The following is a 14,044-nucleotide window of genomic DNA, read 5'->3' as shown; positions in this document are numbered from 1 at the left end:
CAATTTGCTTGATTTAACCTCAATTACTTTGAGCTGACCATTAAGCTTAGAGTTATTGAATATTGAATTAATGAAGATCGACTAAGAACATATGTTGTAGAAGTCAAGGTAAAATAGCCATTTTCTTTCTTGTTTTGGAAATCCTATTTCACTGACCTGATTGATTTTTCTCGTTCCTTCCCAAAATAAACTAGGCAACGAGGTCTATCTCAGGAACTACATGTAAATCCGGTATTTTAGGGAATAGTTCCTTTTACTCGCATCCCTCTATCTACTCTATAAACACTGTAGCTCAATAGAGCTGTTCCAATGGAACAGCACAGATGCTACGCTAGTGTTGAGTCCTTAGCCAAACTTAATGTTAAAATACATATGAACTGTGTTCCAACCCCTGTAAATAACTAAATAACAGGTCCCAAAAAATAACAGATCCCAAATAACAAGTTACAAAACAATTGTGACAATTGTTGCAAATTTTTCTGAAAGTCGTCTGTTAACAGGAAAGGTCAATTTTCAAACATTCGGTCCATGTTTTCGTATAGCCCCATGTAACGGTATCTTCTAAGAAAAAAGATTTGAAACCACTTTTCGTTTTTCAAGTGAACTTGTATTTTTATGGAAACTTGTGAACTTAAAACACTCTCAAAATACTGAAGTGTTGCCAAATCTCTCTTTTCTTCAAACAAAAATTATTCATCTGTCAAAACCAAACAATGTGGAATTACGAATAATAAACTGAAGCAAAGAGAGAAAACAAAATAAAAAGAACACACAAAAAAGAATTTTTTGCAAAAAAGTATCTTAAAATGCGTGAAATATTTATTGTAGAATGCTGTTTAATCAATTAATCATTAATTAATATTTTAAGGACAGGCTCCAATTACAGAAACAAACGAAACTTTCGGCATTGCGTAAAAAATAATTAAATGAACAAAAAACTCTCATTAACAGAATATTTTTCACAAGTTACACTTCTACAATGTTTTCTAATCATGTGTTTTGTTTTGATTCCTCTTCATTCGTTCTTTCATTCCCCTTATGTTACCATATTAAATATATAATATTGCCATATTTGCACTGAATTCGTAATTCACCATGTCGTACCAAATCTGAAGTAGGTAAACAAAATCGTTCGATTTTTAATTGCGAAATTCAAACCATTTCGATTCGATTTTGTGACATGCCTGTAAATACGAAAATAAAATCACTTTCGTACCGAATTCATTCTTGTGACATGCCTGATAAATCTACAATTAGGCCAAGGGTGTATATCAAACTTTTCACATCTTCACATTTATATAAGGCTTAGGTCAGGTGAAACCATGTATAATATTGTTCCACTGATTCCCGTACCTCTCATTAAAATTTTTAAATAATACCAAATCCCCTAGAACGCAATAAAAATGACTGATTTTCTTCAAATTTTTAGGTCAAAAGCAAATTTGGAAAATATTGGACCACTGCCAAAAAGTCCACATTTTGAATATCAAAAACTCTATTTTTTATTTTTTTAGTATACTTTAAGGTTTGTACATTGCAATATTTCTACGGATTCCAATTTTCGCGAAATTTCCCCAGTAAGAATCTGCAAAGTCTCAGTAGCTCAAATGTCAAAATGTCTCTCTCATTTCGCTTCCAGCAAAACTTTGTTCAAATTATGGAGTAAACGAACAATCTTTTGTTTCAAGCAAGGGCAAGTTCCCCCTCTTCTACACTTTTAGAAATGTTCGGATTAAGATTCGTTAGTATCTGTTAAATTTCATATACACGGGAATTATTTTGATCGATCATTCTAATCCTCAAGCCAGTCAACAAAGGGGTCTATTTGGACCTTTCTTGAAAACATGGTTAAAAATGGGATTATAACAGGTCAAAATATTCCACAAAATTGTTTGTTATAAAATTCTACTACAGGTTCTTGATGACGTTAAAAGTCTAAGATATACATAAACGACAGGAATAAATATATATTAACAAGTAAAAATGGCTTGAAGTTCTGCCGGGCCAAAATTTTAATTCCCTTCACCACCGTATTTATTAAAGTTAAATGAAATAATGAAAGACTAGAATATGTTAATATAGGATATCAATCCATTTTAATTAAAATACAAAAATAACCCAAATAGCGAAACCCATATTATCATCATAGTTGGCAATTGTGGCAAAAACTTGTGAATACCGAAAATCAGGAGGTACCGTTGTATGGGAGCTATACCAATTAGTGGACCTGAAACCTTCAAAACACCGAAAAAATGGGGGCTATACCTAAACGTGGACCATCTTCAATACCAATAAGCCTGCATATAATATAAACCTTTGTGCCAAATTTAATTTTGGTTTGTTTCTTTCGTGTTTACTTTCATATCATCATAATGAAGCATACCTTAAATGCTGTATTGTAAAAAGCCAAAAAAAGTTTGTGTAAATACTTACTGTTCTCCCCTGGTGACAAGGTTATATGTATATCCTCTCTACTAAGTACTGGTTCTTAAATGAAAAAAAAAAATACAATAAAATATATATTAAAATCGGGTCATCTTTTTTTATTTTGTAAAAAATATTTATGACAGCGGATGCTGGAAAATTTATTTCTTCTTGTGGGCCATGCAATTAATATTTGATTAGGAGTACACGTTTTGGCATCTAATATTCATCAAGCTGTTTCTTTGGTGCATACAAATACACACACACACAAATGAATACGTACGTATGTATGTATTTCTTTGATTATTTTTGGATAAAGACGTTAAGCAATTTATTAAAAATAAACAAGAACACCAACAGCATACGTATAAAAATGATTTAAACATACTTACCCATTAACTAAATGGCTTATATATGCATATGTCTGTGTGTATATTCCAAAGATATGTTGTTCATCGATGCAATAATTATTTATATGCGTTCGTTTAAATAACAAAGCATATAAATATTTGTGATGTTTTTTTCGGGAATTTTTGTTTTTCGTTTAACGAAATTTATCTGTTAATATTTATTGTTTGAGGTTTTAGTTTGTTTAACTGTTTTCCTTAAGTTTCCATTATTTTCTATATTAAATAACATTTTCAATTTTTTTAAGTATAGATCGGAGCAATGGCGTGTTTATTTGCTTGAAATGCAAACTAAATGTTGGTTGGAAAATGTCGAAAAGTCCGTTAAATAAACTCCGAACTTCTTATACCCTCAGCCAGGTGATAACTTAAATTATTGTGAACTTGGTTATTTTAGAATTCTTAAGTTTTGAATGGTGCTTCATATAACTATGTCTGTAAATTCACTGAATGTTAGTCAATTAATTTTAAAAACAAGTAAAATAGTAACAGGCGATTTTGCGACAGATGTATACCCTCAGCCTTGAGTTATTATTCAAACTGTTGACCCTTTGTGGGGGAGGTTCCGAAGCCGCTGGCCAATATTGACCAATTCGTATCTGACCTAAGACTGATATCAATATTACATCGTGCCAGATTTGAACTATATCAACGTCTTCCTATACTTTATATGAGATATACGCAAATTTTTGAAAAATGTGGAAATAAAAAGTATTCCATTTTCATACTTCATCTAATACAAATAAAAATGTTGGAGAACATTCGAGCATTTATTTACAATCTTATGTGAAGAGAAATCGTTCTCCACTAAAAAACACGTTGTTTTTATAAAAACAACAATAAAGGGATTAAGCCTGACCATTTTACAACAACAAAACACTATGGTATCCTCAACAAACAAGCCAACACTATTAATGGACGGTCGACGAGAAGGTTTTTGTTGTAACAGACAAAACCAACTTACATGGTTATGTTACTTCGTTCATGTAAAACGAAAGAATAACAAGTAAAGAAAGATGAAAATGTTTATATGTGCGGTTGTAAGATTTAGAAGGTTTTCCAAAAGAATTTTAGTTTTATGTAATTCTTTGGTTCCTCTTCTATTGAGCTTACAATCTCGTCACTTGGCTAAAAAAAAGTTTTTTTTTGTCATTGAAGTTATTTTTAAAATAACTTCTGCGGAGAATATCCCAGACAAAAAACAAGGGAACTGATGAGGATTGGTGACTCTTTCTGAAACCTAGGTATTCCCTGCCTTACCCCCTGGTAAACTTTACCATCGTTCTTCACTAATAATCACGTTGTTTTTATAAAAACAACAATAAAGGCCTGACCATTTTGCAACAACAGAAATATTTACATATAGCAAGATGTAAAGAGTCTCCGATTTGTTTCGCAAGTTATGACGGATTTAAATATCGGAAGTTGCATCCCTTCGTGGGTGAGGTACCAGAAGGAGTGGGCAGATATACATCATCTTCACAACAGATCTTGTGAAACTATTTTTACTATTTTTAGTTGTGAAGTTTGAAGAGAGTTGAATGCTTATTTCGCTTTCTTTGAGTGTTTTGTTTTTCAAAATCTTGAACCCTATGTGGAGGAGGTACCAGAAGAAATGGTGCATCCTTATGACAGATCTTGTGTTGATAGAAATATATGGGGTTGTAGCAAGTCCGAATCAGAGATCAATTTCGTTTTTTAGCTTCATGGATACTCAAATTTTTAATCGTTTGTGGGGGAGGTACCAGAAGGAGTGGATCGTTATATTCCATCTTCACACCAGACCTTGGGTTAATAAAAATATTGTAATATGTGTAATTTAAAGAGAATGTATACTCATTTCGGATTTTATCGGTTTGGTTATTCAAAACTTTGACCCTTCGTGGGGGAGATACCAGAAGGAATGTTCTGATCTATTCCATCTTTACAAAAGATATTGTGTTGATAGAAATATTGAGATGCGGTGAGTCTGTAAGGAATCGGGTGATAATTTCGTGTTTTATGAGCTTCATTAACATTCAAAATTAATAAAAATATTAAGATGTGTGAAATTTGACAATCAAATACTTGCATCACATTTTATATGAGTTATAATTATTTAAAATATTGACCCTTTGTGGGGGAGGTACATAATGGAGTGGGCCGAAATTGTCAATTTTCGCACCTGACCTAGAACTGATGCAAATATTAGGATTTGCAAAGTTGGAGCTAAATCGGATTATCCTTTCTTTTTCTGTGCAGTTAATTATTTTCTTTGCAAATGTTGATATTTTGTGGTAGATTTGCCAGAAGGAGTGGACCGATATTGCCCATCTCCATAAGTTTGACAATAATATACGATGTATCAAGTTTGTTATCGTGCGCACCAGCCAGCTAGACAGACAGACGGACGAACGGATTTGGTCCAAAGATACCTTGGGTCTAAACACGTTATTTCGATGAGCCACGTTTTGGCCGTATCCAATGATATATACCCTCTCTAGCCATATGGCTGAGTGTATTATAAGGATAGGAAATCGAAATATCCATAATTAGAACTCTGTGGTTCTATGGGGGTCGATCCGTATTCTCGTTCTATAGTAAAACTTTTTTGCGAGGGTGTTTTCTACTCATTACTCAAATTAGAGCCAGACGGTTGGAAAATATAACCAGGACCATAGGTCCCACAAAATTGGCCTTAAAATCCACTAAAATCTAGTTTGAGGAAGATCGTTGGTTATTTTCACACTTTATAAGTGTTATTTAAATGTTGATCTTTTGGGGGAAAGGTGCGAGGACATATGATACAAATATTACTATGCAAGTATTTTGGATTCAATGAGCTACTCTTCGTTGAGGATGTACCAGAGGAAGTGGACCGATATATCTCATTTTCATCTTATATCGGCAAAAAATAGAAACAGGACGTAAAATGTGCGGGGTTCGAAGAAAATCGTATTGTTATTAAAAATTATATGTTTAATGTTTAAAAATTATTTCAACTTCAACTAAATATGATACTCCCTCCGATTTCGATGAGATATTTGATTTTTCTCACAATTTGGTTCGTTTGTTGGGGCGGCACACAAGAGGGAATGTCGATATAAATTTTGGAAGATTGATTAACAATTGCTACAGCCAATCTTGAATATTGTGGATTTAAGTCCCTCTACGGCCGTTAAATTATGGTACTTGACTAATCATCAATTATTATGGAAATGGCACACTGAGGAACATACGGACAAGGGTCAATATTGTTGCCATTTTTACCAGGGGTTTAGACCACAGAAGACACAATGGTTGTATGTCTAGGTTGCTTGTGGGGCTCAGCTAAGAGATCGTCGTGTCCGAAATATATAATATATATCGAACTGTACCGATTTTTATAACTACAGGGAGATAAATCAACAATTTCTGGAAAGTCTTATAATCTTCACTGTGGGGTTTGAAAAAGAATCAAGGGAGAAGGTAGGGTGTGAGTTGCGAGTAGTTTCACGTCAAACAGTCAGTCAGACAGAATTTCTAGATGCTACAATTCTTTATAAACGAGTAGAAGTTGGCGTGGTAACTATGAACTAGATTAAGTGACAATAGAATTGAACAGATTTAACAGATTTGGGAATAAACTGGGTGATTTTGAGCAAAAGTCTTTAACCCAGTGCATACATTCGTTGCAGGAAAGGTAGAAATGAACCTTCCTTTGGGGCGACTCCAATGAGATAAAAACAAGGAGTCTTTTATTAATATATAAGAAAGAGATTAGCTGGGTAACAAGCATGCTTATGGGACATATGGGCATACAAGCACATCTGTATGAAATTAGAAGTGCAGATAACAGCATATGCAGGGCCTGCGGGAAAGATGACGAAATATTTCTCTGCCAATGTCCAGCGTTTGCAAATATTAGATCCCAATATTTAGGGAACGACTCCATACAAGACCTTAATGAGATCATGGTAAAAATAGTTAAACAGTTGAGAAATTTAGTTAAGCCATCTAAATTTCAAATATGATAGACTGAAAACTGCCGGTCTTCTTTCAACAAGCTTTTTAGTCTAGAGCGCACTACAGGCCTATACTGGCTTAAGTATATGTCAACCGGGACATGTGCGATTGTTTCGCCCCTCTTTTCAACCTAACCTAACCCAAATGGTTTAAATTCTAGTTTATCTGGACCTTAAGTAATATTTTTATTATTGTTGCCTACTGATATACTTCTTACTCTAACCTTTCCTCTTACCTTTTCATCTTTTGCACATTTTCTTAGAAAGGAAACGAATCTTTCCCAACAAAGTTAACAGAGAGAAAAGGTATGTAAAGTGTTGTTAGATATGTTATGATTTTTCTTGGAAGGAGATTTGAATGTAAAATACCTTAAATATCTTTTTGCATTTCAAATTGTTTTTTTATATTTGGAATTTGTTGAAAAAAGAAATAACAATAACTGACATTCATGGTGAAGGGAATATGTATAGTATGTTTTATTTAGGTATAATTGTTTATATTATCGAATTTATATATATATATAGTTTTTATTGTTTTAAATAGATTTCATTGTCTTTGTTTGTTTGGCTACTTGCAAGTATGGTTTGCTATTATAACAACAACTCTTTTTGTTGGGCGGTAGATATATATAATTTACCCACATTTAGACTTTTTTGATTTACTATCACAGATTAAAGATACTTACATTACAAAACAGACATACGTACATACATACAGTTTTTGTTTTAGATAAAAAAGAACGAACAACTACAACATGGTTTGGAGTTAAAAAAAAAGAAAAACATTAAACAAAAAATGAATAAAACTGCATTAAATAATCAAAGAAACAAAAGCTGTTTTCATGCTTAAAACATTAAGAATTAATAAAGATTATTTTTTGAAGTTAATAATATTCTTGGAACGGCAAAAGATAAACTAGAATAAAGGAGCAGCAAATGGTTTTGTAAAGGGCACACAGATTAGCAATTAATTAAGTATGCAAAGCAAAATGTTGTAATTGTTGTTGAGCCAAATTAGTATCATGCTCTAGATTGCCACTTCTTGATGCACCACCAGCTGCAGCAGCTGTTGCATTCGCACTCGCATTGGAATTCAACGAAGTACCACTGGCACTGCGCAAAGCATTGACATTTGTTACAGATCTATTAGCTACAGCCGCTGCACCGGCTTCGGAACAAGCTGAATTTGTGGACATGGCTCGGGAGAGATTTTGTAGCGTACCAGGCAATATTCTCACGTTGTCACAGCATTCACAAATATTCAATTGCGGATGATTACGGAATGTACACATACTGCACTCCCAGTGCTCAATTTGCTCCTCATCGTCGTCGTCATCATAGTCACCATTATCGGTATCCGAATCAATCAGGCCGTTGTAGGTACCCGACGATGATGACGATGACGGAATGAAATCTGAATGGTGCGATGCTGTTGGTGGTGGTTGATAAGATAACGGCGATTGTTGTTGCTGCTGCTGTTGCAGTTGTTGTTGTGAATATATTGATGGAGATAGTGAATGCGAATGTTGATATTGTTGATGCGTAAAACTTGGCCCCAGTAGGGAAGTCGTCGACGACGATAGAGTCGAATTGTTGAAATTTGGCAAAGAGGCAGGTGTGTGAGGTGTTGTGGGTGTTGTTGTTGAATGATGTTGTATTATGTCTAGGCTGGTTTGACGTGGTGGTGGCGGTCGCGCTGGTGGTCTGACACATCGTTGTCTTGGGAATGGTTGTGGTGTTTGTTGCTGTTGCTGTTGTGGTGGAGGCCTATGTTGATTGGCCATTGGATTGCCTAGAAAGGTGGGGAGGAGATTTAGATAAATAATGGTCGATAGAGCCAAAAAGAAGGGGTATTTTTGTTTGTTGTGCTACTTACTACTCCTCAGCATTGCTTGACATTCAGACCTTAATCTCTGTATTTCTGTATCCAGTCTTTCAGCTAAACCATCTGGTATGGTACCTGTTATTAAATTGACTTCTTGTTCCACCTGGCCCAGACGTTTCTTGTTTTCACGCAGTGCCGCTGCCAGTTTATCACGTCGTTTCTTTTGCCGTTCCAAGACCTCGGCAACAATTTCTATTTTTTCCGGAAAAGAAGAGAAGGGAAGTGGGGTTTAATAAGAAATCAAATGATTGTAATCTTAAAGTCATGAGGACCATTGAGAAAAAATGGGCATAGATTAAGCTTCAGAAGATGCAGAAATAGGTTGGGTCAGTGGGAGAATTCGATAAAACTAGACTTCAGTAATTCGTCAAAACAATGAGAAACTTTTCGTTAATGGAAATGATTTAACTTTGCAAAGTGTAGGATATTGATATATTAGGGAGGTCCAAAAATAATTTTTTGATTAAGAAAAAAAAAAACAAATTTTGTGGGGCAGGGAAGAGAGAATAGCCTCATATCTTGTATGCTTCAATTCTTGCCGAAGGAAGAGTGAGTCCTAAACGTGATGTTTCAAATAATTAATGCCATGCATAGATTATGAAATTAGGGAGAAGATATTTAATAAAGGACATGGAATCACATATTTTGAATGTTAACACAAAGAACGAACCAAACTCCTGCCAGAGCTACAAAGGGAGAAGCTGGTGGTTACGATCACATTAAAGCATTCAAGCAAAATATGAATGGAATCTGGATAGTGGAGTCGCTATGAGACCTCCGCCAGTTTGGGTATCAAACCTGCCTTTGGCAAACTTATAGATGATGATGGGATCTATGTCTAAGAAGAACGCTGGAGTTTCTATCTCCCACCTGCCATATAACCTATGTCTCTTGTTGGGACATATGCAAAGTAGATGTTCAAACGTCTCAACCTCTCCTTCATCTTCACATATTTCACAGCAGTCAGGAACCTTGTTGTCCCATCTTGATGTCAGATATTTGATACTACAGTGACCAATCAGTATGCCCTACCACGATTCTTAGATAAGAACTACTAAGTGATAGAAGGAAGCAGGTTCTTCTTCTTCTTAAGATTGCCAGCCAGATGGCCCTAGAGTGCCAACTTCTTCCAGCTTCTTCTATCAGGATTTTTAGAAACAGTCTCATCGATCGGTAGATCAATCAACTGGGATCCGCCTCGAGCTAATTTATCAGCCACTTCATTCCCTACTAAATTGTTATGTCCTGGAACCCAAGAAAACTAAACGAGTTCAAGGACTGTATAGATGGCCAAACTGACCAGAGGTTCGCCTCCAGCCCAGTCATCCCTATCAGGTATACTAAGATTAATGTAATTGAAGTCGAAAAAGGTAGACATGTTATATCGAATCCTTTTACGTTGACCTAATATATTCCGACTAATTGGTATATCCAGGATTTGTGCATGATCAAAACGTAAAGAGCCTACCGCAGTCTCAGCGCATTCCTTACTGCTTTTAATTCAGCCAAAATATCCCGTACCGGGAAGTTAAAAAGCACATCGAGACAAATTGGCAATTGCTGTAAGGATACGTATGTCTGCACTGTGTTTAATTTGGACTTAGTGCCCTTGATGTAATCGCATGAAAACATATAAGGCACGCAATGTCAGAACAGGTAAGACCACTGTGACATACATCCAGTATAGGACTGCAAGAATAGTATTGAATGAGTTGAGGGCCCAACAAGACTACTGTACTAGTGCCCTTTGCATTAGGTTAGTAATAGTTACAAGAAATCTACCGCTTATTAACAACACCTAATCAGAATATGCGATTGGCATTATTCGAAGCTGGTCGGATATAAAAGCAGGGTTAAAGAACCCGTCCCTGCATCCCTCTCCCAAAATGTAATTGATAATTCAGCTTTTTAGCATACTACATTTAATCAGGAAAGAGGACATACCAGAGGCTTGGATATCATTATAAATCGACACACACACGTTTTAAAGCCACATCTATATAGAGGAAAGCTGTCAAAGTAAAGTTGGAGTTTTCCATGTTTTCCTCAATGTATCCGACAACTTCGTGTAGGGCTGTCTCAACTGACCGAACCTATGTATGTCTATGTCAATTTATATTTAAATTTGAACGTATTTCTGATTCAACATCTGCATTAGAAAGAAAGAGAGCTAATTGGTCTAAGGACGCTAGGTAAGGCGCAACTAAGTTTCCCGGCTTTGGGAATATAGGTCACAGTTGCCTTTTTTCTTTAGATGCCTTAACTTAAGATAGGCTTTAAAAATCTCCAGGAAGATAGCCCACCCCGTCTCAAATGCATTTTGCAACAACGCAGGTCTAATGCCATCAGGACCAGGAAACTTGGAGGATTGAAAGGTGTGGATCACCCATCTTTCTCTATAAGAAAGCAAAAAACATCAATAATTCTTGGATTCCGAAGAATAAATTAACTAAATATTCCTGATGAAATCAATGTATGGAATTTTTACTGAAAGCCGCTTCTTTCTTTCTTCCACCTCCGCTAAACGTCAAAAATATATTTTTTTAAATTAAAAAAATACGTATATATAGTATTTTATACATAATTTCCCATGGACCATTGCCCTGTCAAATGCTTGAATTAAATGTCCATTCGCTCAGTAACAAAAGAAGAGAAACGATGAGACAATAATATCTAGTTTAAGGCATTAGTGCATTGATTTTAATGGCTGCAATTAAAATTTAATTACTTGTCGGTGGGGGATTAGAGAGATTCTTTTGAAGTTGGGATTAAGTGGCATATCTGTGTGTGTCTATTTTTCATTTTCATTTGTTTGTTGTTTGTACGCTGCGTTCGTTCTTTTTGATGAATTCATAACGTGACAATATTTGACGTCAAAATGAAAAAAACATATAATTTTCCCGTTGGTGGATTTTCATTTCACTTTCAAGTTCAGGGCAAGCGCACACACACACACATCCATCTATACTTTTGTGTTTTTGTATCTCTCTCTGCATGTCATTTATTTTTGCTTTCGCTGTGCTGTTGCATATTTCAAATTTATGAAATACGAAGCGTGTGTGTGTCGGTGTGGGGACATAGAGGAGGGAGGGGAGGGGTTATTGAGATTTCCATCCCCTGCTATTTGAGAAAAATTCTCTAAGATCACGAGTTATAATCCATTTTATCTTTCAAACCAATATAAACAAATCATCCATTTTCTTCTGCCTTCGACATCATTACCTCCCCCCTCCCTTGCACTCCTCTGATGTTTGTGGGTGTGTGCTTGTATTTTACCACCTCCTTGGCAATAGATTAATTTTTTATGTGTGTTTGTTTTTTATATTTAAAAATTGTTTTCTTCTCAGAAAATAAAGTTAAAAATAATTATGAAATGTTTTTCTTGTTGGATATTTTTATGTTGGTGACAGTTTTAATTTTTCGTAAATAGATCATTCCCAGCTAAATTTAGAAAATGTGTTTGGGGTTTCTGCAAATCGATTTGATTTTTCACATATGTAGTACGTGCAGGGGAAAAACGTTCAAAAGAAATTATTTAGAAATACTTGAACAGTGTACGTTTATTGTTGCAAAATAGTCAGGCTTAATCTCGTTGTTTTTTTGAATACCATAGTTAATTTGCAACTATAAAAACTTGATGTAATACTCAAATATTTGCCGAAGTTGAGAAAGTATATGGATCTAAATGATGTTCGCCCGCCACCCAATAAAGATAAACTGTTCAGTTACTTTTTGTATTTTGTTTGATTGATTTTGAAATTCGTCTCTGCCTATAAAAGTCTTGCAAAGTAGAAATTGGGGTGCTAGATTTCTCATCAACTTTTCATTTCACTGCCAACCCAAAAAACTATATTGCATGTAGGACGACGTAGTGATGCTGATAAATGGTATATTTCCTTCAACTATTTCCGACCTAATGCAAAAAGCACTTGCACAGTTGTCTGGCTGGGCACTGGATTCTTTGTCTATTCATAAAGAAATGCTAAATACAGTGTGAGATGAAAAAACTGCAACCAACTTTAGAGTGCTGTCATTTCTAAGCCACTCGTCCGACAGCTCTTAAAATTATTCCAATGACTGCTCATTATATTATTTACAAGCGTATAAAAGCATTTTGGTGAGAATTTTCCAGAAAAAAAGTTATTCGTCATGGAATTCAAGCGTGATAGTGTGATTTCTTTATATTCGGCTGAAAACACAATTGGCTATCGTTAGAGACCCCCAGTATTTCAATGTGAATAAATATTTTGTGTCTCGTACCATCGCTCGTTACCGTGATACTGGTAGCATAGCCCGACGTCAAGGAAGTGGAAGGAAGAAAACAGCAACATCAGCAGAAATGGTTCGAAAAGTAAAGAAGCGACTTGATTGAAACCGGCGTTGCAGTGGCCGAAAAATGGCTCGTTAGCTGAACACATTGCAATTGCCATTGAAATTCCAAAAAGTGCAAGTACTTACACCGCAACAGAAAGAAAATTGACTCAAAAGAGCTAGAGATTTGCTTCGCTTGGCCGAAAGTGGTAAACTACCGAATTTGGTTTTCTCTAATGAGAAAACATTCGTTGTCCAGCAGTTTGTAAAGAACGGGTTTTTCTTGCCAAAGAGGTCAGCTAAAAATGTGCAACTTCGGTTGGCCACCAGAACTCAAGCGCCCGCCATGGTGATGGTGTTGGCCCCCATAACAGCCGATAGTCGCTCTCCGCTCGTATTAATCGACCGTGGCATCAGAATAAACGCCGAATATTATCGCGAAAATATTCTGGAGGGACATTCAAACAGAACTCAGCACCATCGCACACAGCACGCGCCACCCAAGAATGGATACAAAATGAGGTTCCTCGCTTCATTTCTAGCGCACAATGGCCACCAAAATCTCCGGATACCAATCCGTTGACTATTGTTTCTGGAGTATTTTAGAAAGCAATGTTGCCACTAAAAAATACCAAAGTGTCGATCACCTCAAGCAAGCGCTTCACAGGGAAGAGGCCAAAAATACCGCAGAACAACATTCGGGCAGCGTGTGAAGGTTTAAGTGGGCGTTTGAAGGCCATAATTCGTGCCAAAGGTGACCAATTCGAACAAATCTAAACTTATTCTAAAATTTGATGCTATTTTCCGACATATTTTTCTTCATTCAATAAAATTAAGAAAATGTAAAAATTATGGCGTTTAACTTTGTTGCAATTTTTTCTATCTCACTCTGTGTTGCATAGTATGTAAGGCCATCTGGCCAGTAATCTCGAGGAGAAGAACAAGATCTCTACTATCAATTAATAGGTCTGATCTAAGAATCGTCATGGGCATACTTTGACTGGTTACTGCAGCATCCGATACCTAAGCACAAG

General features: G+C 35.6%; 1 protein-coding gene across 3 annotated transcripts in view; it reads right to left on the bottom strand.

Annotated features, from left to right (window-relative positions):
• Positions 1-14,044, bottom strand: part of LOC101892773 (GATA zinc finger domain-containing protein 10) — a 56,244-nt gene that overhangs the window by 1,178 nt on the left and 41,022 nt on the right. For 2 of the 3 annotated variants that reach the window (XM_011298040.3, XM_011298042.3), the window contains 2 exons: positions 8,691-8,891; positions 7,261-8,606 (listed from right to left, as the gene is read on the bottom strand). In XM_011298040.3, coding sequence (XP_011296342.2) covers positions 7,786-8,606; positions 8,691-8,891 — 1,022 coding nt within the window. In that variant the 3' untranslated portion in view covers positions 7,261-7,785. Of the gene's footprint in view, positions 1-2,433; positions 2,488-7,260; positions 8,607-8,690; positions 8,892-14,044 lie in introns of those variants that run through there. The other variant, XM_005176942.4, reaches the window with a different exon arrangement.

This window comes from Musca domestica, unplaced genomic scaffold (assembly GCF_030504385.1).
Source record: "Musca domestica strain aabys unplaced genomic scaffold, Musca_domestica.polishedcontigs.V.1.1 31, whole genome shotgun sequence".
NCBI classification, from domain to species: Eukaryota; Metazoa; Arthropoda; class Insecta; order Diptera; family Muscidae; genus Musca; species Musca domestica.
The sequence above is the reverse complement of the archived record's forward strand: the minus strand, read 5'-3'. Positions and strand labels throughout refer to the sequence as shown.